The sequence below is a fragment of the Cricetulus griseus genome, assembly GCF_003668045.3.
Source record: "Cricetulus griseus strain 17A/GY chromosome 1 unlocalized genomic scaffold, alternate assembly CriGri-PICRH-1.0 chr1_0, whole genome shotgun sequence".
Taxonomy (NCBI): Eukaryota; Metazoa; Chordata; class Mammalia; order Rodentia; family Cricetidae; genus Cricetulus; species Cricetulus griseus.
The window spans coordinates 17194509-17221576 of NW_023276806.1; the positions used below are offsets into that span (position 1 = coordinate 17194509).

Here is a 27068-nt window from a genome sequence, read left to right on the forward strand (position 1 = left end):
TCATATCAAAACCACAGGGAAAACCATAAATCATGGAGTTCTGCATAAGGTATTTGTGATGATATCCTCTGGGTTCCAAAGAACTCATGTACTCCTGCCCCACCAGCTCTGAGGATGTAGCACACCTAGGCTTTCCCTTGGACTGTACTCATTCCATGACTGTACCCTTCTTCAATGGATGCCCTACTTCCCAGGAATTTCCAACATCTCTACTGCAACCTAAGTACCATCTTAACAGTCTCATGCAGTGGCTTCTGGGGGACTCTCTTTTCAAAGACTGATCCTGTCACACATTGCCTGCCCTCAACAATTCTCTAAAACTGTGCAGCAATGCTGTATGACCTTTTAATCTGTCATGCCTGCAAAACTAGTGTCATATGGCTGCTGCTGCCAAGATCTGTAGCTAATGTGAGATGTAGCCAGGATGCATTGGACCACAATGAGAGTAACTTCTCTATGCTTTGGTGGATAGGATAGACCAGAAAACCAATTTCCAGGGTAGTTTTTGTTTTTTGGTTTTTGGGTTTTTTTTGGTTGTTGTTTTTGTTTTTTAAAGCAAGAAACCCTTTCTGAGATATTCTCAGCACAGGCTTCCATCTCTCAGATGAATTTATTTTCATAAGTTGGTGTCTTTCAAAGGATGGATTATGCTTTTTGGGCTGTCTTCTTGTCCTAATGAAGAGACTAGGGTGTATCTTTAACAAGTACAGGTAGGTCCACTTTGCTGTTCTTGCCTGAAAATTACAAAACTTTCCTTTGTAAACTTCATGTTTTCCTTATTTTAAAAAACCTCTCTCAAACCTTAATAAAAAGCATTCATCAGCAGTCATTGCAAAGTCTGAATGTTACTGTGTCTTGTAATTTGCTCCACGAATGATTTCACCTATTACTTTCAAATGAACATAAAAAAAAAAAAACATAGTACACAGGGAGAATGCAGCCCAACTCTAGGGGCATCTTCCTTGACAGTCTATTTGTGCTAGTGACCACACCTATCTAGACATGGCTTCGGGTGCAAACAGACCAGACAGAAGGGAAAGGTGGAAGTGTGAAGCCAGGCTCCTCACTCTCTCCTGCTCTCTCTCTCTTTTACTCTCTCTCTCTCTCTCTCTCTCTCTCTCTCTCTCTCTCTCTCTCTCTCTCTCTCTCATATCATGGATCAGCTGAGAAGGGCAGAGAAATGCTTTGGTTCTTGATTATTATCTGTGTAAGTTGTTCCCCAATGAAACACCCATTTATCCTTTACCTTGGGTCTAGTAAATTCATTATCACTCACCTTTACTCAATTGTGGCCAGAATGGAGCAAGAATGACCTGCAGTTCCCAACGGTCATGTTTCTCTCACCATTCTGGTCTCCCAAGCCAAATGTGCACTAAATTCTGCTTACAGCATTCCAGGGCTCTCCTATCCCAAGGTTCTAGACTTATCCATATCTCTCCTGCAAACTAATTCAATAGGCTTAAAGTCAGCATACTTACAGTCACCCTAGAAAATAGAAGCCACTCTCCATTTCAAACAATATCTTATATTCCAGGGTCCTGTCACCTAACAAAAGTGATGGGGGAGGTCCTTCTGTGTATATGTTTGTCTTATTGGTTGATAAATAAAGTACTGTTAGCCAATAGGGAAGCAAGTTAGGCGGGACTAGGAGTCGAGGAGGATTCTGGGAAATGTAGAAAAGAGAAGTCTTGTGATCCAGGCCAGAAGTGACATAGCAGGCAGACTCAGAATATAAGCAGGGATGAGCAAGAAATCACTCTCTTCCTCCTCCTCTCTTCTCTTTGAAGCCACCATGTGATCCTGGGAAGAGGATGCATGCTGCCAGCATCCTCCATAAGATAAGTCTTTATAAATATATAGATTAATGGATTGCAATGGTTGATACTTAAGGCAGAGCAAGCATATAAGAAATCCTAGTCATTGGCCAGCAGCATTGTACCTAATATAAGACTGTGTGTTATTTTAGGTACCTACGTGGCAGTGTGGCTCGGGCAGTTGGCAGAAAGACTTATTGTTACACAAAGATGGCACAAAAGCTTCACAATTTTAATCTGTGCAGCTTTTATTATCAATCAGCCTAACATTTTTCTCATACTTTGTCCCATGAAAATCTACTTGTTGCTTTTTATAAGAGCAATTCACAATGAATTATCTGTGTGACTGGGATAAAATCGCCAATGTTTCTCCATTGGGCCATTTTTCTTCTTGACTTACATCCTTTCTAGAAATAATTTCACTGTATTCAGACTGTTTTCCTGTAGGGAGAGACCCTGGATACCTGTACCCCTGATACAAGAAGACACTGAATGCATAGATACCTAAAAAAGAGAGGATAGCTACCCAAAGAGAACCACCAAACAAAGGAGAATCTATCATGTGGTAAACTTTAGAACTATTTCTATACAAGAATCTATTTCTCTTTGCTTCCTAGTACCCTTTAGTCCCAATTCAGGGTGACTTTAGAGTTGGATTTGACTCTCCTCCTGTAAATCCAAGCATGTTGTTAAAACAAAATTCAGAGTTTCTGTATTATATCAAGAAGCCAATTGGTGTAAGACCGAAAAAGAAAAAATCAAGGGACTGCCATTTGTCTATTCTTTCTCTGAAAGTCTAAGTTCCCTCATAATTATTATCTTCCCTATTATTGCCTTCCTGATATGCATACCTATAAAAGTTGAAATTTTTGTGCTGATATTAATGTTTAAGTTCCCCCACAGCAAACAAAGAATTTCCTAACAGCAATCTCTGAACTCTCTGGAACGAAAATGGGGCCCCACCTCATCAATTCCACTGAATCCAACTTGATGCATTTGTTCTGACAATCACCACTCTAAAACTGGTTTGGGACTACATCACTCTAGACAACTCCAGAACAGTTAGCTGAGATAGTGCATGTTCTAATTACACTCTGGACAGAGGTTCAGATAAGAACTTCAACCAAAACAAGGACTTCAATCAAGATAAGAACTTCTATCAATTACTTCAATCAAGCATCTCCCACCAAACAGAGAGTGGGTACAAGTGTTGAAGCTAGTTCACTTGAGACTTTTGCTACTCTAACATTTTCTTCCTATGGGACCCCATGAGGTTATCGTCATTCCATTTCAGTAGGAAGTAACTCTGAGAATACTATGTCCTCTTTCCCCACTATTGACACTAAGAAAAATGTATGCCTGGTTACAGTTAGTTTTCTATTGTTTACGGTTGCGTTTGGAAGAAGGTGTTCAGGCTTGGACATCTCTTTCAGATGGCTTTAGAGTTTAGATGGGAAAGTTATGGTTAGGATGAGATATAAGTAAATTATATCTTCTTGTGATTCACCTTAGTGATTATTAATTATAGACAACTTACACTGTTATAGATCCTTGTATAATGTAACTTAGGTATAATTTGTATATCACAAGTTGTCTTACTGTGTAAAGTCTTCTCTCCACTTACGGTGATGTATGCTCTTACATATGTTAAGACATTTTGTCACAATTTAGTTTTCTTTCAAGTTTAAACCTTCTTTTAGACTAAAAGGGGAATTGTAGGGAGAGACCCTGGATGCCTATACCACTGACTACACCCTTTGGCCGTGGTCACAGGTACATAGAGAGGTAGGATAAAAAGCAAGGAGGAGAGGCCCTCACTCTTTCTTGGGGTTCATCCCAGGTCTCGTAGGCATCTGGGACTGGGCTTCTCAGAGTGCCAATCTGGTTATCAGCTCCCCATGTGAGTATTCCTTCTTAATAAATATACATGCTAATAACCTATCCCATGTTCTATCCTGTTCCTTTTCAGTTTCCCACTTTACTACATAGATTATGTCAATGAAATTTGATGGAATTTATAGATGCCACACTCATATTCTTGAGCCATTGGTTTGTATTTTTAACCTTGATATTAACTGCTAATGTATGGACACTGACTTTCAAGCCCAATAAGGTGGTGTCTCTTTGATAATTTAATAATTAATGGAAACACTGGCTATTAAAGTAGGTCATGTATTTTAAAAACAAAGCATAGGGCTATGGCATCAAAATAACAGAACCCTGTTTTTTTTTATTTTAGTTTTTTTCTTTTCTTTGGTTTTTCGAGAGAGGGTCTGTCAGTGGCTTTGGAGCCTATCCTGGAACTAGCTCTTGTAGACCAGCCTGGTCTCAACAGAAGCCTGTTTTTTATGTATTCCTTCCCAGGAACTCTCAGACTACTTCATAAGTGAGCTGAGAACTTTCAGCCCTGCACCACATAATTTACCAGCTCCTGGCAAAACCGCAATGAACGCATTGCCAACTGTGTCAAGGATGTGTGAAAACAGCGAGGGTTTCCCTCTAGTTCTCGCCATCTCTTCTCTCAGTTGACTTATTTCATTCTGTAACATTTCTGATTTCTTTCTGAATCCTTCAACAAGCAGTTCTTCTTGAATCTGTAAGGAGAAAGATCTTTTATTATTGTCAGGTAGCATTTTGTATTTAACAACTTTAGCTTAAGTACACTATAACTTCACTACTGCCTAGGCAGGAGCTTAAATGTTTTATGAAGTATCCATGGCTTATACATAATTAAGGAGGTTTACTCAGCATCTTCCCAGGGAGAGTGAAGAGCTTTGGCCCAATACACACACTCAAAAACAAACAACAACAAAAATGCCCTCTAGGAGAGATTGCAGAAGGCAGGTGAATTGAACTGACTCTCAATTCAAAGCAAGTGTCTCTTTGATTATTTAACAAATTATAGGAGTGCTGACCTCATATAGTACACTGATTATTAACTCTAAGATGGGACAAATTATTTTATTCCCACTTACATGATGAATTAAACAGGCACAGGAATAAATAGAACAATTTATGAGATTGTGCCATACTTCATTTTATTGTACCATTTTATTTTATTTTTCAATTAATTAATTAATATCTCTTTGTGCATGCCTGTGTGAGGATGTGTGTAAGTGCATGCACATTTTTGTGTTTGTACATGTCTAGGGAGAACAGGGATTGATGTCACGTATCTTCTTCAATTGCTTTCTCCTTATTTTTTATGTATTTTTACTTTACATGTTTGAGTATTTTGCTTACCTGTGCATGCCCATGACTGTGCCTGGTGCTCAGGGATATCAAAGGAGGATGTCAGATGCCCTGAAATTCTGGTTCTGGACAATGTAAGGTGCCATGTACTTGATGGGAACTAAACCTGGGTCCTCAGCAGCTGAGGTCCTCTACAGCCCCATTTTAAAGATCAGGTCTCTCCTCAATTTTATAACTAGCTCACTCTACTATGATGGCTAGCTAGAGAACCCCAGGAGTCCTCCTGTCTTTTCCCCAAATCCTCAAAGGTCACTGGTACATGTCATTTCTTCCCAATTTTTTCATGGGTTTTGGAGATCTGAATTTGTTCCTCACCCACGCACAATGAGAACTTTACTGACTGAACCACCTACCAACTCCATCCTCCTCCTCTGTTTTATCCTGGGCTAAATCTGAGGCATTCATACTAGATATGTCAACCTCATGTCTCTTTGAAGATTAAGCCTAGAATCTGAAAGATTAATGGGAAGGGTCAACCAATGAAAAGACCATTCTAGAAACTCAACAAATTGCAACTCAGAACCCTGGGGACATTATTTGTGCACTCAAAAGTCTAACCCTGGGAGGAGGGATGGGGGTGAGGGGAGGGAGAGGGAGAAGGGACTTACATGTGAAACAAGCTTGTTCCCTAACTAGAACTAATAAATAAATTAAAAAAAAAAGTCTAACCCTACCCAGATGCTGGGATCTTGGGTGCTCACAGATTCAGCAAGACCCATGTGAACTTCAGTGAAACAATCCCAGTTGAAGTTACATGTTTGAGATTGACAGTGCCCTTCTTGGGGAGTCACAGCACCGTCTGTCCAGCACTAACAAGCTCCATCCACACTCACCTTCAGCTTGTGCTCCAGCATCTTCTCCTGCTCTCTCAGAAGTGTCTCCCTTTCCCTCTCCATCTTCTCCTGAAGTTTAGCAATGTTTTCTCGGAAGCTTCTCTCTTGAGCTTCCATCACTTGCTCTTGCTCTTTCTGTTTCTGTCTCAGCAGCTCTCGTTCCTTCTCAGCCACCTCCTTCTTTGTCTGCTCAGCTATTCCGAGGATATTTGAGAGAGGGAAGAAATCACAGTCAGAATGTAGCTGTACTCTCCTGGGATCATAGGGAATCCTCTGAGTATGTCCACAACCCAGGCCAGTAGCATCATGGTTCCTAACACAACAGAAAGGTACTGATTGACTGGACATACAACACAACTCCACACCCCTTGCTATTTGCACATATAGGAGAGGTCATGATCCCCAGCAGGAGGAAGCTCCTTGTTCCAGAATGAACTACCTATGCATCAGCCAGAGGGCTTTGAAGAATGTACTCACCTGTAACAAGAGGGTTTGCTTTCTAGCCTGGTCCCACCACCACATTGCACCAAATAAACACACAGACACTATATTAATTATAAATCTGTTGGCTGGTGGCTTGGGCTTCTTATTGGCCAGCTCTATCTTAATTATTAACCCATTTCTATTAATATATTTCCATGTGGTCTTCTCTTACCGGAGAAGGGTCTAAATCTGTTACTCTTCTCGCAGCAACATGGGGATGGCTTTGGCAGGCCAGCTTTGCCTACCTTTTCCAGAATTCTCATCCTAGTGCCGGCTATCTTTCTGCCTCATTGGCCACAGTAAAAGAAACATATATACAAGAGGACTTCTCCTATCTCCCACCCCTCTGACAGTTGCACCCTCTACCTTACCTGCTATGGCCCTCTGTCCATCTGTCAGGGCTTTGTCTGACTGCAGGATGGACTTCTCTACAGTAGCCTGTGACTTAAAGAAGCTCTTCAGAATCTCTTTTGCCTAGGGACCCAAGAAGAAAAAATATAATTCAGTCAGTAAAGATTTAGTCTTCTGCTGAGGTATTTATTGGTTAATAAAACTTCTAATTTTTTGAGTCCTGTTCCACAGTGTCTCTTTAATTACATGACCATAACAAAACTTTTTGATAGCTTCACAGCCTCCCTTCCCAGTAATATTGCCTACAGGCTGCCCCAGGCTACAGCTCCAGAAACAGTTATGTGCAATTCCACAGACACATAGCTTTCATTGATTACCATGTTTAAATATATTTTGTTTCCTACCTTCATGGGTGTTCCAGACTTTATAGCTAAGACAACATATACAGACATGTCACTTTGTATCTCAGATGGCTTCTATGGCTGCTTTCTTAGTTTTCTTTTATATAGCTTTATTGTGGTATTATGAACAAATGAAAATTGTACCTGTTTAAGACATTTAATGTTTTGTTCTATTCCACATTGTTAAGTAATTAATATAGTCAAAGAAGTTTATGTATCAGTTGCCTCAAATAGTTACCTTTGTGTTATAATAGCACTTGAGGCCTACTCTTTTCTAGCTTTCAGGTGGATTATTCTGTGTGTAGTCACCATTTGACTTTAAAATTAATATCTTATACCTATATGTTCATATCTCCTGACCACTGTCTCCCTTTTCTGTCTATTCACAGTCACAGCAATCACCATTGTACTATATGCTAATCTGATGGTGTAAATGAGAATGGGCTCTATGAGCTCATATGGTTAAATGTTGCTCCTCAGTTGATAGAACTGTTTAGGAATGATTAGAGGTATGGCCTGTTGGACAAAATGTATCACTGTGGATGGACTTGGAGATTTCAAAAGTCCATACCAGTCCCAGGCTCTTTCTCTGCCTGCTCCCTGTGCATAGGATGTGAAGCTCTCAGATATTACTCTAGTGCTATGCCTGTCTGATTCCCACCATGATGACTAGAACCTACCCTTCCAAAACTGTAAGCAAGCCCCAAGCAAATATTTACTTCTATAAGACTTCCCTAGGTCATAGTGTCTCTTCTTAGCAATAGAACAGTAATAACACAGTTAATATTAGCTTATCTTTATTTGTGGTTCTCTCTTTCTCCATGGTGCCACTGAAAGTGATCCACAGCATGTAGTGTTTATATTCCTATGATTGGCTTATCTCCAAAAATATAATGTTTTTCAGATTTCAAAATTGGCAGCATTTTTAAGGCTGGATAATCATTTCTCATAGTGATATGAAATAGATGGCAGATTGATTAGATAGATAGATAGATAGATAGATAGATAGATAGATAGACAGACAGATAGATAGATGATAGGTATTAGAGCATAGATAGATAAATATTAGATAGTTGGATGGATAGATAGATAATACATATGATAGATGATAGATAAACAGATATGATATGATAGGTAGATAAAATAATTAATATAGATTAATTAGAAAAAAATCCAGAATGGTCCTGGCATAAAAAGAGATATACAGGCCAATAGAAGAGAACTAAGAACCAAGACATAATGAAATTTCATTTCTGTATCACACTTTCCACATAAACAAACTAAAAATGGATTAAACCTAAGACCTGGCACTTCTCAAAACAGGGGATGGAGGGAAATTTCTTAAAACAAAATTTGGGAGAAAAGCCATATAGCATTGGCTTTGTGATGGTGTTTTATATTTAACACCAAAAACATAGGTAAAAAAGATAAGGGAGACTATAGACAAGCATAAAATTTCTATACAGTAAAGGAAGCATTTGATAAAATGAAAGGGAATATATAGAATGAGAGAAAATGTTTGCAAGCCATATACTGATAAGAAGTTAAAATATGGAGACAATGAAAAATTTACACAATACAGTAGGAAAACTAGCATGCTTAGAGGAACATTCAATTTTGTCTTTCAAAATAGGACATTAAAATGGCCAATGGGTACTCTTACTCAGCATTGCTAGTCCTTCATGAAATAGCAAACCAAATGAGGTGTCATCTCAATCTTGTGGCCATGCTTATTATAATACATATTTTGTTTGAGTTGCCAAAAACCTTTGTAGATCTCTCAGTGAAATGGAAACTGGTTGCAGTCATTATGCACAACAGCATAAAGATTCCTCAAAAGAAAGAATTCTGAAATTATACTGGCTGACCTACCAATTCTGCTGGTGTTATGGTCCTAGGCAATGTGTTAGGGCATGCATGCATTACACTTGCCCAGTGCATGAGGGTGGAAAGTACTATTCAGTTTAGATATCCTGAAGAATAAACTGGCAATCCAGCCAAGTCACCATGAATTGCCTCTGGTGCCAGAACTGAATGCTCAATGTCTGCCAATCGTGAACTCATCTTCACCTTGATTAGTTCTCCCAGTACCTAGTGGTTACCACTCTAGCTGTGCTCTAGCTATATGACCACACACGCCATCATTCCTCACCTTAACTCCCTTCCTGGGCACTTGCTCATAGCCCTGCTCAACCTTCTTCTTGGCTTCTAAATAAAGGCTGTGCCCACCAGGAACAGAGAAAACTCCACTTGAGACACTCTCCTTCAGGGGTTCTGTAAGCTTCTCCAGCTCAGCCTGGCAGTAACTGACAGATGCTGCTTCGTTCTGTAGCATGAAAGCTTGCTTCCTTTCTTCAATGGCAACCTGCAGGGTAAGTAGGGAAAGACATAACAATAAGGTGTAGTGGTTTAAAAGAAAGCAGCCCCCATACGGAGTGGCACTATTATGAAGTGTGGTTTGTTGGAATAGGAACTTATTGGAGGAAGTGTGTCACTGTGGAGTTGGGCTTTGAGGTCTTCTATGCTCAAGGTACTCCCAGTATCACATTTCACTTCCTGTTTCCAGAAGATCAGATGTAGAACTCTCAGCTCCTTCTCCTGCACCGTGTCTACCTACGTGCTGCCCTGCTTCTCACCATGATGGTAATGGACTAAACCACTGAAACTGTAGGAAATATTCATTTCAATGCTTCACTTTATAAGAGTTTCTCTGCACACCAATACAAACCCTAAAGAAGAGAGAAGGTAGTATGATTGTCCTGAATGAAGCAATGAGACAGCCCCAGAGTGGACTGGGAAAGGAAGAGGATCAGGAGTCCCAATCTGATCAATTCTGGGTGACTTCCTGAAAGTCTGTCAACTTGTTGGGTTCATACCCAAGAGCTGTTAAATCAAGTTGGAAGACATAATTCCATTTCCTCTGACAATGGAGGTGATGTGGCTAACAAACCAACTCTTCAGAACTGAGATGAGTGTACTCTCAGGGGAGTTTTGAACTCCCATGAATTCTCCCAATGATAACTTAAGTGTCCAGATGCTAGAACATGTGTTTGTTTCTTTATGTGTTTGTTTATGCTCATAAGTGATAATCTAATGAATTTCCTCGATATGAACTAAGAGATTTTTGTCCTTCAGGGTTCAAGTTCAGATAAACAAAATACCAAAAACTCTCAGGGAAGCTGCCTTTGGTCTGGTGGGTCACCCTAATGCCCTTGAAGTTGTTTCTTGGTGTCAATGCTTTCAACACCCTGGTCTGGTAAACATGATGGATACTAATCCTGTGGTGACATTATATTACATAACACAAAATGACCTAGCCACCCAAGTCCTTCCAAATGTAAGTTTTATCTGGCTGTGGCAGGAAGATAGATCAGAATGTCTAGAAAAAAATAGAAGAACCCAATGGTTCCTTGGGTGCTGGTAAGTAGAGAGCTGCCCTCCCCCCCCCCCGCCCCCCGCCATGGGGGGAGTATACAGATCAGGGCTAAGTCAATCTGACACATTTTCTGGTTGCTGTGCATACAGCAGAGATCAACACACTCTTGCTTCACCTCTCTCTTGAACTGTGAGCTAATAAAACGCATACTTTTTCAAGGTACTAAGCACATGTAGCTTGTTTCATAGCAGTAAAAAAAATGAAAGGCTATTGTTTCAAGAGAGGGAAAATTCTAGTTCAAAAAGTTAAGTGACTCATAAGCATTCCAATGAGAAAGGTTCAGACCTTGAGACAAAAATCAGAGTCTAAGAGTTTTATCTGAAGGGCAAAGATGAAGCAAGGTAAGTGCTAGGGAGGATTACCACCAGCTTCCTCTGGAACTCTTGCTCATCATCCTTGAAGGAATGCTCCATGAAGACAGCCACGGCTTCCTTCTCACATTCTGCATGTACATTCAGCAGCTCGTGTAGTGTGTCTGTTGGGAGCCTCAGTTGCAGGGTCATCTGCTGACTGTAGTGGTCAGCTGCCTTCTCTACAGCTGCTGAGTTCTCACGCTGGGCCAGGCTCATCACTGCATTCTCCAAACAAGGCACAGTCCCACTATGGATGGCATCCAAGTAGGTCTTCACCAGAGTCCCCAGTCCTGAGATAAAGATCATTAAGAATTGGAAAGTTCTCACAAATTGTTTGTATAAGCTTTAGACCTAGCATTTTCAAAAGCAACTAAATTCTATTTGTCTTGAATTTCTCTTCACTTCTTCCTTCTCCCCTATCTTCTGTTCTCTTTTCATGTCCTCTCAGAATCAATCTCTATTTAATAAAATCAGCTTTTTTCCTTTGTAGTTTTCAAATTCAATACACTAAACATAATCAGTGTTTATAACCAAGAGGTTTCAAGGCTTCTTAGAGAAAAAAGTTACTCCACCATATAAATAAAATAAAAGCTTGTTGGAAGGAGAAAGTAAATTACATCATTTGTGAGACTGAGTTCCAAATAAAAATTCAAATCCTATCGGGGAAAAAAATCAGAAATTTGAAGATAGAATACAGAACTTGGAACCAAGTATGGACCCATTTCATGGGATGCAAAGCATGGTTACATAGGCAGAATGTCTATGAAACTTGACATGTTTAAACTCATTTCTCAAATTGCATGGGATTCTTGCAATTTCAGAATACCTGCTGTGTTCTGAAAGATGTCAGCCCATAAATAATCTGTATAGTCAAATAGAGACACTGTTCCTGGGGGACTCGAAGTCACCTTGCAGATTTCTGTCTAGTTACCTGCACATCTTTATGGTAATAGTTATGTGAGATCTGCTGGAGCTCAATAAGCACTCATATACAGAAAGACCAAGTAAGGAACACATAGTTGAGATCCAAACATGTGTTGTTCCATATTCATTTTCACAAGCAAGCAAATTTTCAAGACCATAAAAGAATCATCACTTCATCACATATTCTAAGCCACAGAGACACACTTGTGACAAAAGAAACTCACGATTTCCTGTGACAGTGATTCCACCTCTCAGGGTCTTTGTCTTTGCATTGGTGAAGATGTAGGAAGAGAAGTTTTTTGATTCAACCAGAAAATTCCATTCCAGTTGGCTTTCTGGAACTTTTTCAATTTGCAATAATAAACTTTTGTCACTTGTAGGCCAATCAAAGACAAAACACTTCCGTACTGGAAAGAAATATCTGATACATTCTCTCGTCATGTTGGATTTTTGGATGTTGGGACTGATTCCTGAGAGAGAGAGAGCACTCAATGAAAGAGAGCTGGAAGATAAAGCAATTAACAACTTTCCAAGAATCTTTTCAAGGCTGTAGCTCCAGTTCATCTGAATGGCTGTACCAATAACTGTAAAGTAAGGAGTGAGTTTGGAGACCTCACTACTTAGTGACTATATGGGACTAGACGTTATTTTGTACAGACTTGTGACATAAACTAGATATTTAAAAAAAATATTTGTCTAAATAATAGATAAATGAATAAAAACTATTGATTCTAGGTACTTATCTATCCCACTAAACATAATTCATGTAATGGATTTGTAATGTTAGCATTCCGCCAGATTGCATAAGGCTAGAGGGTGAGATTCTGGTGAAAATGAAATATTGTCCATTAGTAGAGACATGCATCTACATCATCCATTGCCATCCACTGCAAGATAATTAGTTTATACACATCCATCAACTGGGAGATGTAACTATTTCAGTTAGTAAAACATTTGAGTAGAAAATGTTTTTAAAATTAGGTCAGTAGATTTCCTTGTGATTTTAGGTTTTCTCACTTATTTATCTGATGAACCACTTTTCTCGAAATAGACTATGAAAAACATATATATTAACAAGTAAATAAGGCTTGATTATAATCCTTACCTATCTACTAAAGGGTATAAAATTATTTGATATGGTTCTCCACCGGCCTGACCCCTACCGAGGTGAGTGTACGCAATGCTCCTGCCCTACTCTGCCCAAGGTCCCATTCACCCTGGATCTCTCTGGGCCTATGCCTGCTTAGAATGGACCCACCCAGGCAGGGAGAAGCTCCCTGACTCTTCCTTCCCCCTCCACCGACAACCTGACCCCTACCAAGTGAGGAGATTACCAGGAGAGGCAAGACTATCCAGAGCTGCAGACATTGAAGTCTTGGCCCACACACACCAACGGGTGACAAAAGAAGATAGAGAGACCCCCAACTGCACCCACTGAAAGAAGAGATGAGAAGAAGACAGAATAAGAACACACTCAACAACAGAAAGACCAATATGACACCACCAGAATCTAGGGACTCCACACCAGCAAGATCTGAAAAGCCCAACACAGAGGATGAAAAAGAGAGGGACCTCAAAAATTATCTTAGGAAGATGATAGAGACCTTTAAAGAGGAAACAAGAAAATCTCTTAAAGAAATAAAAGAAAAAAAACAAGCAAAAAAATTACATGAAATGGAGGAAAAAACAAACCATAAAATTCAAGAAATAAACAAATCGCTTAAAGAATATAAACAAAGCCAAAAAAACAACCAAACAAGTGAAGGAAGCACTCGAAACAGTTCAAGGCATGAAAGCTGAAATAGAAACAATAAAGAAAACACAGAATGAGGGGATGCTGGAAATAGAAAGGTTGGATAAACGATCAGGAACTAAAGATGTGAGTGCAACAAATAGAATTCAAGATATGAGCCAGGTGTTGGTGGCACACACCTTTAATCCCAGCACTTGGGAGGCAGAGGCAGGCGGATCTCTTTAAGTTCAATGCCAGCCTGGTCCACTATTTCCATATCTCTTCAATATTGTACTTGTGGTTCTTGCTAGAGCAATAAGACTACAAAAGGAGATCAAAGGGATACAAATTGGAAAGGAAGAAGTCAAACATTCACTATTTGCAGATGATATGATCGTCTACATAAGCAACCCAAAAAACTCTACCAGGGAACTCCTACAGCTGATAAACACCTTCAGCAAAGTAGCAGGATACAAAATTAACTCAAAAAAGTCAGTAGTAGCCCTACTATATACAGATGATACATTCCTGGAGAAAGAAATCAGAGAAACATCACCCTTCACAATATCCACAAGCAACATAAAATATCTTGGGGTAACACTAACCAAAAAAGTGAAAGACCTGTACAGTAAGAAATTTGAGTCTTTAAAGAAAGAAATTAAAGGAGATACCAGAAAATGGAAAGATCTCCCATGCTCTTGGGTAGGTAGAATCAACATAGTAAAAATGGCAATCTTGCCAAAAGTAATCTACAGATTCAGCACAATCCCCATCAAAATCCCAACACAGTTCTTCACAGACCTTGAAAGAACAATACTCAACTTTATATGGAAAAACAAAAAACCCAGGATAGCCAAAACAACTCTGTACAATAAAGAATCTTCTGGAGGCATCACCATCCCTGACTTCAAGCTCTATTATAGAGCCATAGTTCTGAAAACAGCTTGGTATTGGCACAAAAATAGACAGATAGACCAATGGAATCAAATTGAAAACCCTGATATTAACCCACACATGTATGAACACCTGATATTTGATAAAGAAAGTAAATCTATACAATGGAAAAAAGAAAGCACCTTCAACAAATGGTGCTGGTACAACCAGATTTGGACATGCATATGAATCGCATATAAATCCATATCTGTCACCATGCACAAAACTTAAGTCCAAATGGATCAAAGATCTCAACATAAATCCAGCCACAGTGAATCTTCTAGAAGACAAAGTGGGAGATACCCTTGAATGAATTGGTACAGGAAACCACTTCCTGAACATTACACCAGTAGCTCAGACATTGAGATCTACAATTAACAAATGGGACCTCCTGAAACTGAGAAGCTTCTGTAAGGCAAAGGACACAGTCAGTAAGACAAAACGACAGCCCACAGAATGGGAAAAGATCTTCACCAAACCTACATCTGACAGAGGGCTGATTTCCAAAATATACAATGAACTCAAGAACCTAGCCACCAAAACACCAATGAAATTAAATAGTGGGGTGCAAAACTAAATAGAGAATTCTCAACAGAGGAATCTGAAATAGCTGAAAGACGCTTAAAAAAGTGCTCAAAAGCCTTGCCCATCAGAGAAATACAACTCAAAACAACTCTGAAATAGCATCTTACACTGGCCAGAATGGCTAAAGTCAAAACCACCAATGACAATCTATGCTGGAGAGGATGTGGAGAAAAATGAGCACTACTCCATTGCTGGTGGGAGTGCAAACTTGTAAAACAACTTCGGAAATCAGTAGGGCAGTTGCTCAGAAAAATGGGAATCAGTCTTCCTCAAGATCCAGCAATTCCACTCTTGGGCATATACTCAAATAATGCAGGCTCATACAACAAAGACATATGTTCAACCATGTACATAACAGCATTGTTTGTAATAGCCAGAACCTGGAAGCAACCTAGATGCCCCTCAACTGAAGAATGGATAGAGAAAATGTAGTGTGTTTATACAATGGAGTACTACTCAGCAGAAAAAAAGCAATGGAATCTTGAAATTCGCAGGCAAATGGATGGAACCAGAAGAAACTATCCTGAGTGAGGTAACTCAGTCACAAAAAGACAAACATGGTATGTACTCACTCATGTGTGGATATTAGACATAGAGCAAAAGATTACCAGCCTACAATCCTTTTCACCAAAGAAACTAGGAAACAAGAAGGACTCTAAGAGAAAAATGCATGGACCCCGGAGAATGGGAAGGGGCAGGATCTCCTGAGCTAATTGGGAGCATGGGGGTAAGGGAGAGGGAGCTGGCAGAATGAGAGGAGGAGAAGAGGAGGGAGTAGAGGAAATGGAGGAGCAGAAATGTTGAATTGGGGGAAGAATAGAGGAGAGCAGGATGAGAGATACCATATCAGAGGGAGCCATTATAGGTCTGAGGAGAGATCTGGCACTAGGGAGATTTCCAGAGATCTACAAGGATGACACAAACTGACAATCTAGGCAATGGTGGAGAGGATACCCTAAATGGCCTTCCCCTATAATGAGACTGATGACTACTTTTTATGCCATCCTAGAGCCCTCATCCAGTGGCTGATGGAAGCAGAGGCAGACACCCACAGATATACTCTGAACTGAACTCTGGAGCCCAGTTGCAGAGGGAGGAATGAAGATTAAAGGGGTTGGTACCAGGCTGGTGAAACCCACAGAAACAGCTGACCTGAACAAGGGGGAGTGCATGGACCCCAGACTGCTGTCTGGGAGGCCAGCACGGAACTGATCCAGATCCCTGAACATGGATGTCAATGAGGAGGCCTCCTCATTCTAGGGGGCCCCTGGTAGTGGATCAGTATTTTTCCCTGGTGTAAGAAGGGACTTTGAGAGCCCATCCCACATGAAGGGTTGCTTTCTCAGCCTGGACACATGGTGGAGGGCGTAGGCCCGGCCCAGGATGATGTGGTGGACTTTGGGGAGCCCCCGTCGAGGGCCCTACCCTGCCTGGGGAATGGAAAGGGGATGGGGGGACAAGTGGGGGGTTGGGGGGCTTTAGGGGAGAGGAGGGAGAGGGAGAAAGGATTGACATGTGAAGCAAGCTTGTTCCTAATTTGAACTAATAAAAATAGAAGTAGATCCTCTTTAAAACTGTCGTACTATACCACACACAAGCACACCCCAGAACATGTGTGTACTTTTTAATTATCTCTATTAATAACAATTGATAGCTTTACATCCCCAGCCTTAATCACCTTTATGAAGTCATTTTTAGAATGAACACTCATTGAAGCAACATTGTGTACATTCTCATTTGCCAAATATCTGGCTGTCTTTTCTTTCTTTCTTTCTTTCTTTCTTTCTTTCTTTCTTTCTTTCTTTTTTTGTAATTCGTTACCCATTAATGGCTTTGGGTTTTTGTTGAAAGTTGTTACTGGTCCTATCCTTAGTAGCTTCCTTTTTATTATGTGTGTGTCTGTGTGTGTTCTCAAGCACATAGCATATGTGGAAGAAGAAGACTGCCTGAAGATATCAGTTTCTTTCTTTTACCTTGTGGATTCCAGAGGTCAAACTCAGGTGACAAGACTTGGCATTTGTTTATATGGTGGGTTACATTTACAGATTTTTGTATGTTGAACCATTCCTACACATCTCTGGGATGAAGCTTACTTGATCATGGTGGATGATTTTTTTAAGTGTTCTTGTAGCAAGAAGAACACTCCTCCATTGCTGGTGTGAGTGCAAACTTTTACATCCACTTTGGAAACCAGTATAGTGGCTTCTCAGAAAACTTGGAGTCAATCTACCTCAAGACCCAACAATACCACTATTGGGCATTTACCCAAAGGATGCTCAATCATACCATGAGGACACTTGCTCAACTGTGTTTATAGCAGCATTATTCATAACAGCCAGAACCTGGAAACAACCTAGATGGCCCTCAACTAAAGAATGGATAAAGAAAAATATATATATATATATATATATATATATATATATATATATTATTCAGTGTATTATTATTCAGTGGGGAAAAAGACAATGACATAATGAAATTTGCAGGCAAATGGATGGAACTAGAAAAAATCATCTTGAGTGACATAACCCAAAACTGAAATGCAAGCATGGTCTGTACTCACTCACAAGTAGATATTAGATGTAAAGCAAAAGATAACCAGGCTATAATCCTCAGCCACAGAGAAGCTAGGTAACAAGGAAGACCCTAAGATGAATGAGGGACGTATGGATCTCCCTGGGAAGAAGAAATAGAGCCTTCATCTAGTACGTGATGGAAGCAGATGCAGAGATCCACAGCCAAGCACTAGGCCAAGCTCGGGAGTCCAGTTGAAGAGAGGGTGGAGGGATTATATCTAACAAGTGGAGGGGGGTCAAGATAATGATGGGAAAACCCACAGAGATAGCTGATCTGAGCTTGTGGGAGGTCATGGACTCTGGAAGGACAGCTAGGGAGCTCAAATGGTACCGACCTAGGCCCTCTGCATCTTGGTGACAGTTGTGTGGGCTTGGTCTTTGTGGGACCCCTAGCAGTGGGACTAGGACCTGTTCCTGATGCATGAGCTGGCTGTTTGAAACCTATTCCTTGTGGTGGAATGCCTTGTGCAGCCTTGATGCAGGGGAGGGGAGAGTTTGGTCCTGCCTCAACCTGATATGCTGTGCTTTGTTTATTCCCATGGAAGGCCTTACATCCTTCTGAATGAAGACAGAGGAAAAATGGATGGGAGAGTGGGTTAGGTGAAAGGGAGGATGGGAGGAGAGAAGGAGGGGAAACATGGTTGGTTTGTAAAATAAATTTTTAAAATAATGACTAAAAATAAGCAAGGCAAAAAAAGTATTTGATATGACATGTCCTAAGATAAAGTGGGTTTAAATCTTAGTCTCTGAATATTTTCAAATAATAATGATTGCCAGGATGATGCTACTTGTCTATTGTCATGAGCATTAGCAAAGGTTTCAATCCAGTCTCAGCACATATGTCAAGTCTGAGCAGGGTGTAGTTGATTCTCCTTCCCTCACTCATGGATACCTGGCGTCAGCTTCAGGGCATTCTCCAGGTACTCGTCTGCTGTGATGATGCATCCATCTAACTTCAGCTCCAGAGTGAAATCCCGAACAACCCAGACAAAGTCTGGAAAGAAACTCACAAACTCACTAGAGTCCTCTAATTCAGCCTCTCTGGGGCTGGATTTTGCCTGGATTAGTTGTGTTAATTCTGTCACATAGCTGAGATTGTAGTTTAAGGATAGGAAACTAAATACCTCCTGTGGAATCAATTATTAAAGCTATTCCCCTTTGTTCTGTGTCCACTCTAGCTGAACCAAGACTTGCTGACTTAGACTAGAGAAGAAGCAGTAAGTTGCCTTGCTCCTAAACTCAACAAAACATGACAGTTTCATCCCTGGAAGGATACTGCAGCTGCTCCAGGGCCTGGTGGTTGATGGTGCTCATGCTGTTGTAGACAAAGGTGCTGCTTAGAAGCACAGCCAGGGAGAAGATCCAGCAGTCATTCTTAGAGTTACCCTGAGACAAGAAAATTAAGAGTCTAACATTCATTCATTCATCCAATTGTTCTTTCATTCTTTCAGATAGATTATTAGTGAATCTGAGAGAAATAACAAAATTTGAAGATAATTCCACATTCAATCCTCATTATTTACACTTACACTGAACCCCCTCAGGGCAGTAGCTTATTTAACTATTAAGTTAACTGATAGAGTTAGGATAAAGCTCAGGGGTGGGAAGCTTAGCAAGCATGCACAGGGTCCTGGATTTGGTTCCCAGAACTACTGATAAAAAGACAAAATATTCAGTGTGCATAAAACATTTACCAAGTGCCTGGAACACGGCAGATAGTTACAGCCTTATACATTTTGTCATGATTACAGACACAAACCCTATTCAGTTAGGTACAATGTGCTCCTGACAAAGTGCACAGACACATTTTGTGGCTATCAATCTCCATATAGTTGCCTTCTGGAAGATGACTTTCTACAATAGCAAATAAACATGACAACATATAAATACAACCACAATGACAATGTCTGCCAGAAAGAGAGCCAAAATTATTAATAACCAAAAACAGCAAGAAAAGCACATAGAGGGGATAAGTTAACCTGGGAATTTAGAACAAGAAATCATTAGATTCTACCTCACCTTTTCTGTATCACCAAGACCCTCTGTGTCCAGAAGGACCAGGGTATGGGTTGGCTTGGTGGGATGGGGCACACACCACATCCAGATGCCCTTGGTTTCAGACTGCACTGTGGAACCCAAGGAGAAGCCTGAAGGGAAGAGGAAAAAACAGCAAAAGGTCACACCAAGGATAATAGAGTGCTGAGAATGTTTAGCAAGCAGGCACCATGAATTTAGTCCACATGTAATAGACTCTCCCAAGAAACACTTGTGGCTTCTACTTACCTCATTCTTCCAACTCCTCAGAATGGACTGTGTTATAGAATTAGTTTAGACTTTATTAGTTTTAGTGTTTTTATCTGAGTCCAAAAATTCATGTGTCTTCTTCCTTCTGGTAGAGTTCAACCACTGAAACAGCAGTAAATGGCCACCTAGCAGGCAATGAGTTCCTTCACTTCTACCCATATGAGCTACAGTGTGCCCATGACTTATTCCTCACCTCAGCTCACAGTTCCCTTCATGTAGCTCCTGTCAATATTTTTCTCACCGCACACTGACACTGTTCTTTCCCTGCTTCTTTACAGTGGGAGAGATCAATTCCTACCTGGCCGTTCCTGTTTTGACTCACCAAGTACTCACTCACACCTGTTGGTTCCCTTTGCTCTCCCTGCATCACTGTGAACAGTGCCAGTGTTCTAGATCCTTCAGTTGCCTCAGGAGTGCATGCTAGTTTGGATCTGGAATATCAACCAAAGACCCATAAGTTCAAAGCTTGCCCCACAGAACAGTGAAGTGAATAATTGTGGAAACATTAAGAGGTAAAAGGCCAAGTGGGATGTCTTCAGGTTTTTAGGGGTGTGCCTTTGAAGGAAAATGTAGAAAGCTGTCTCTTTAATATTGTGGGTTTTGTTATTGTTGTTTTCTTAATGCCTGGCTTGAAACCAGTACAGCAGCAGAGCTCCGTCATGTGCTTCCTGCTAAAATTCACCATCCTCCCCACCAAGCCTAAAAACACTTCTGGGGCCAATTTACCCAGGAACTGAAACCTCCAGCACTGCCAGACAAAATAAATCTTGGTCTTTGGCATTGACTTTCCCATGCTTTGGTCATGGTAGTGGACAGTAGGCTCCTCCTCTATCCTGCCAGGCCCTTGATGGGCACATTAGCTTTCAGTTTTGTTTGATTTGGTTTTGGTTTTATTGCCTCTTCCTCCCTTAGCTTATTCCTTTGATGACCTCTATGCCAATTGCCTCATCAGTGTGGAACAACCATTAGGTTCCCTTGGGACATACGGGAGACACATGACACCTGTTAGCCTTTATTTTCAAAAGGTTAAATCCACAGTACAGAGGATTGAGAACTTCTCAGAACTAGTGAACAACATGCTGTGTCCATTGCACATCTGTCATACATAATGCTTCCCTCCTTCAACCAAGAAGAGAAACGGATGGCATAAAATTCCTAGTATACCATGGTTTAGAATTGCCACACTCTGTGATCTCTACAGGAGACACTGTAAAGTCTGCCCTTTTCTGCAGACATTTGTACCTGATTTCTGATGAGTCGCCATGTGTGGCCTGCTGTAAAAAATGGTAAATATGATGGGAGACCTTTTTACTCAATCGTGTGGGGTAAATAAAGTATTTCCCAGTGAGTCACCCACAGAGGCAAAGAGTGACATTCACATATTCATGGACCTTGGTTGGAAACTAATCTCTTTCTTTACTCCTGTAACATGGGAAAGTGAGAATATAGTTCAGAGTTCTAAAGTATTTTTGAACCATGGCCTCCCTTAACAGAGCACTAGGAAATTACCTTAGTTACCAACGTTATATTGAGTAGAAAATAAAAGCAATACTGTTGAAACTTGCCAGGCTAATACATGTGTCTTAGAGCTCTCAAATGTAAATCACTCAAAATTTTCCAGGATCCAGGAAAGGAAAAACATCTTCCCCTGATTGATAGTCAAGAGTTCCTCTACCAGAAAAATGAGAAGGCAAATGGGTTGTGCAGGAGGCAGAAGAATGGGAAGCAAAAGGGGGAGAAAGGAGAGGACCGCTGATGGAAGGGAGGAGAAAAAGAAGCAGTAACTGGAGAGCGGATAGGAGGAAGGAAGGAAAGATAAGAAAGGAAGTAAGGAGAGGGGGAGAGAGAAGGAAAACTGGAGAGATGCCTGGATCCTAGAGTCTTGCAGTCAAGTTTCGATCAGAAAAGGAACTGAATCATTGATACAGAAACTAAGTCGCATATTAGGAAGAAAGCTTCCTGTGGGCTTTTTAAAGATGGAAACACCAAACAGAATCATGAGATTGGCCCACAGGCCAGTTAAGAACAAGAGACAACTTAGTAGGGGAAAACACCACACTTCACAACGTAGGAAATAAAGATGTCAAGATTCTCAACGTTATTTATCGTGGGCTAAATGGCGTACAGCTCTGCAGTGCACAGTTCAGAAAAATTAAACATGTATCATTATGCTCCCAGTTTGGGGGTGATGTGTGGAATGCTGAGAATAGCACCAGTGCTCATTATCAACAAATGAATAAATGATCCATGGGATCCTCAAACAACAACATGATATGAAGTAGTGGAAACAAACTATGGATACAACTACAGGACACTCTGTCCTCCTCTGGCCTGTGAATGGGCACATGGTACACATACCAGTACAACACACAAACTCATATACTCCCCTACACATAAAGAATGAATGTGTTCCCTGTAAATGAAGGTATTTAGACACTTCAGGAAGTGTATGAGAGTATGATTTGGGTTCCTGTGGTTACTCAGATTTTATTTCTTGATCTGGGTATTGATCTGGATGCTCACTTCATATTCATTAATTTCATTGTCAATAATTATAAAAAGCTTTGCTATGGTAATTAAGTCAGCCTCAGAAAGACAAATAATGGTGTTTCCTCTCATTTGTGGCTCCTTATTTAAGCAGATACCCCAAATCATACATGTAAGGATGACATGAAAGTGGAAGCGAATGTGTGAGGAATGAAAGTGCCCACTGGAGGGAGGAAGAGAAAGGAGAAAAGCAAAGATTGGGGTGGGGGGAGGATCTGCTCAAACATATTATATCCAAGCATGAAAATGTTCATATGCAATGCAATATAGCAAAAACAACAAAGCCAAATCCCCAGAGACTGGATAACAGTCCAGTTTAAATGTTGGATATGTAAGGGCCCTACTACAGTCCTTCTGCAGCCCATCTGTATTAGAATAGGACAGGTGAAACAATATTCATACTTGGAATGTTCTTGTGGTTTGGACAAAGATACAGAAGAAAAATGGGGACTCTTGAAGCAGTTCAGCTGCTGATCAGGCCAGAGTAGAGGAGTGAAGAGGAAAGTTGAGGTGGTCTTTTGATGAAGAACAATCACTCTACAAAATAGTGTGACCTTTATAAATTATAAATTTAATGATAAGAATGGGGAATTTTCATTCATGAGAGGGATGAGCCTCCAAAAGTGTGTTCAGCCCACCTAGCACTAGTCCAAGGAAATGGTCCCCACATGTCCAAAGAATACTAACCATGGTTCTGTCCTGCCAGACGGTTCATGAGGTAGGATTTCCCTGTACGACATAAGCCGACAATGGCCACCACCACCAGAGGCTGAGATATCTTCTCAAGAATCCTTATAGCCTCCGGATTTAGCATCAGCTGCTCTTTCCAGTTTTGCACCAGACAAATAGGTGCCTCCATAGTCAACTGAGATGCCACAGCACCCTGTAACTAAGAACAGTCACTCATTGAAATACGTGATCTCAAGGTCACTCTTGTTATTATTCAAGGCAGACCCATCAGCTTTTGTTTGTGCAATACATATGTCAACTCCTGTGTGTTTCTAAAGGGGAAAAAAAATGAGTTTAGCTTTTCACAACCTGTTACGGTGTTTAAAATTACAGTATCTTATAATTCTCCTTGAACTGTGAAAAGGACTGGCTGCCTGGCTTTTTAAAGAATAAAGTGAGAAAAACAAAAGACTGATTATGAGCCCTGAGTGCACTCAGGTTTTGGAGAGTGGAGAAAAATGCACACAATAAATTCGAAAAGTAGGCAGGAAGATTTCTTGGTGAAAGGTTCAGGCATTATGCTGGCCTGCCCCTGTTACCTGGCAGAATCCGCTCAGGCAGTACCCTGGTCAGCCCAGGGTTCCATGGGAACTAAGTCTGCACACAGGTGCAGAGGACCCCTCTAAAAGACAGATCCCTGCCCATTGACTCTCTCTCTACTCTTCTACTCGTCTCTCTGCTCTTCTCTTCTCCCACCTATTCTCTCTCTCTCTCTCTCTCTCTCTCTCTCTCTCTCTCTCTCTCTCTCTCTGCCTTGGCTGTCAGCCATTAACCATGTTCCTCTCTCTTAGTCTCCCTACTCTGCCAGGCCTATAATAAACTGGTTAATATGCCTAATAGTCTCATGCCTTATCTTGTGCTTCTCTTCTTTTTTATCTTTAAGTAAAAATTTAACACTTGGCATTATACAAGAATTAGAAGTCTCATTCAGCATGGGAAGTTTCCTGAGTACTGACCTTGTGATGGGCACTGCCTTAAGTAGGTCGCTATTTATCCAGGATTCAAAAGAATGTGGACAAATTCGTGCCTTGGTGCGTCTCTATTCAAATGGGAAAGAGAATGAACATACACACACACACACACACACACACACACACACACACACACACACACACACACACACACACACACACACACACACACATACACACACACACACACTACACACACACATACACACACACACCACACATACACACAACATACACACACACACACATACACACACACATACACACACACACATACACACACACACACACATACACACACACACATACACACACACACAGACACACATACACACACACACACATACACACACACGCACACACACACACATTTTAGAAGAAAATAAGTAGAGAATGACATAAGGACATTGGAGGCTGGATTCAGATATATGTAAACAGGGACCGACTCCACCAGAATAAAATGAAACCTCTTGGTGACATCTTTGAGGACAGATGTCTACCTTTAGGAAAGCACCGAGGACACAAGGAAGGAAAATGGGAGAAGCTACCCCACCAGAGAGTCGCTGCAAGGCTGTTAGGTTTGGCTCCTGGGTCCCAGGCATGGCTTCTTTCCCAAGATCCCACCACCAAAAATGAGACAAGCTCATTTCTCAGCCTCCCAAAGGTCTGACAAAAGCAGAGCACAAAACCTTGGGACCCCAGGAGGCGCTCTGCACCAGGTCAACTGTGAGATCACCACTGCTGAGTCGGCCACCCAAGCATGGAGTGCGCCCTGGAATCTCTACCATGGGGTCTGTTGAAAGAAATGCTAATGACACTAACTCACCCAGCGCTGGCTCAGCAGCAGGAGAGGAGTCCTCAGCTGACTAGGCTCATTCACCAGGCTTCCTCCAGCTCCAGGCTCTTTGAACAACCACTGTAACAAGTTGCAAAATAACAGCCACCCAAGCACAAGTTGAGAGGAGGGGAACTGAAATCGAAACCACTCTCCTTTCCCGAGGAATCAGTAGTGGGTAGGGACTAAACAAAACAACCAGTTTCTGACCCGAGCTGAGCTGAATTCTGCTAGAGGTTTTTCCTGGATTCCTCTGGACTTTCTGAAGTTACCACGATGCCACATCTCACAGAGCATTGTTCTGTCCACTCCATACCACTTAAAATAAATTAAACCGGAAGTCATGGTTCACACCTGCAAACCTAGCAGGAAGGAGGCTGAAGCAGAAGGACTGCCAGGAGTTCAAGTTCAGCCTGGGCAAGAGAGTGAATGACCAGCCCTGTCTCAAAGAAACAAAGCAAAACAGAAATCAGATAAAATTATGCATCTGCCACATTACTGTTGCAACCCTTAGCACTTCTCAGGTTACACCCTGTTTTCTTGTGCAACACAATCCTAGTAGAAACTCCATGCACTGACTTGTAAATGTGTCTGTGTGGAGCAGCACCAGCTACCATCTGAGAAAGAGTCAGGGATTCAGAGTGGAGCTCCCAGAGACAGGATTGGGCTTTGGTAGAGAGAAACCCAGTGTAAATTAGTGCTATGCTTGGAAAATGGGGGCCGGGATCCCTTTTATTATTTGCTCTATCTGTTAGAGGAAAATTGATTTCTTATTTTTATTCTCGTGGTAGCTTTCATTGTTGTTTGTTTAGACAGGATCTCATAAGCTCAACCAGTCCTCCAGCCTGGCAGAGATGGAAGAATGACTTTGAACTCATGATCCTTTTTCCTCTACTTTCCAAGTGTGAGGATTACAGGCATAAGCCATCCCAGCTGATGGTATAAAGTGCTCAGAATTAGACCCAGGTCTCTGTGTGTGCAACAGAGCTACATCCTCATCCCCTTTGAGCTATTTTTTTTTTTAGTTTATGATTTGAAAACTGGATTTTATTCATTGTTGGGAACTGCCTACTCCATACCCTCTTTAGTCCCATTTAGAAAGGAAAGAAATTGTATGGGAAGTCTGCTGTTCCTTTCCAGGGAGCATGTTCCATCACTGCTGCTAAACAGGAGAAAACAGAATCACACAGCATACAAGTTTGTCTGTGATACTACCCAGAGAGCACTGCCAGTCAGTGATTGCCATTCAGTGCTCTGGGTCTCTTGGCCTCTTGGATCCAGACACCTGTGTCTGCAGTGCAGCCTCCTCCTTCCCCTCCACACATTTCAGAACACTGGGGAAATGAGCCCTCTCAGATGGAGCAGGGGAGAGCAGCACCAACATATTATAGCCCAAACCCAGGCTGTGTATCCTTGCCAAAGCAGATGGCTGGATTTCCCCTTGCAGAGCAGCCCTTCCTTCCCCTTTACCTTCAGTTACCAGGGGGCAAGGGAAACAGAAACTGAAGTTATGTCCTGACATGAACCTGCTTCGTTCAGGGAGTCAAAGATGAAAGCTCAAGCCCAAGCCCTGAGTATTTTAGCTTTCTTATTATTCAAAAGAAAAAAGGAAAAAACAGTCTTCAATTTCTTTAAAATGCTTATCTGCTGTCAGCTCCAGGTTCAATTCTTTAACTGAAGCTTTCATAATAAATGGTGAGAATTGAGACAGCTGACACACCCAGCGTGGCTTGCTTGGGAAGGAGAACATGTGATTCAGTCAAGTCTGTCAGTAGAGCTAACAACACTGGGTTGTTCCTTCCCTACCTGACTCACAGGAAGTTCCCAGTGTGCTTTCCCAGTGGACTTCCCAGACTGCTATTTCTTCCTTGGTGAATTGTCCAGTGAACTTGGCCATCCCTTTTATACAAACCCAAAACTTCAAATCCACCAATACTAAACTCTGTTGAGCTCTGACATAAAGCTACAAGTAGAAATTTCTATTCTAAGAAAGACTCCTTTTTCAGAAA

General features: G+C 41.2%; 1 protein-coding gene across 1 annotated transcript; it reads right to left on the minus strand.

The window, feature by feature from the left end:
- Positions 1 to 1874: 1874 nt before the first annotated feature.
- Positions 1875 to 25173, minus strand: LOC100766554 (guanylate-binding protein 4). The gene is made up of 11 exons (XM_035451790.1): positions 25051 to 25173; positions 23212 to 23413; positions 19693 to 19820; positions 18950 to 19059; positions 18566 to 18762; positions 12072 to 12317; positions 10933 to 11213; positions 9287 to 9499; positions 6754 to 6856; positions 5900 to 6093; positions 1875 to 4408 (listed from the first exon to the last, which is right to left on the minus strand). Exons 2-11 carry the CDS (start codon positions 23381 to 23383, stop codon positions 4190 to 4192), a joined length of 1863 nt encoding a protein of 620 aa, XP_035307681.1. The 5' UTR covers positions 23384 to 23413; positions 25051 to 25173; the 3' UTR covers positions 1875 to 4189.
- Positions 25174 to 27068: the final 1895 nt, after the last annotated feature.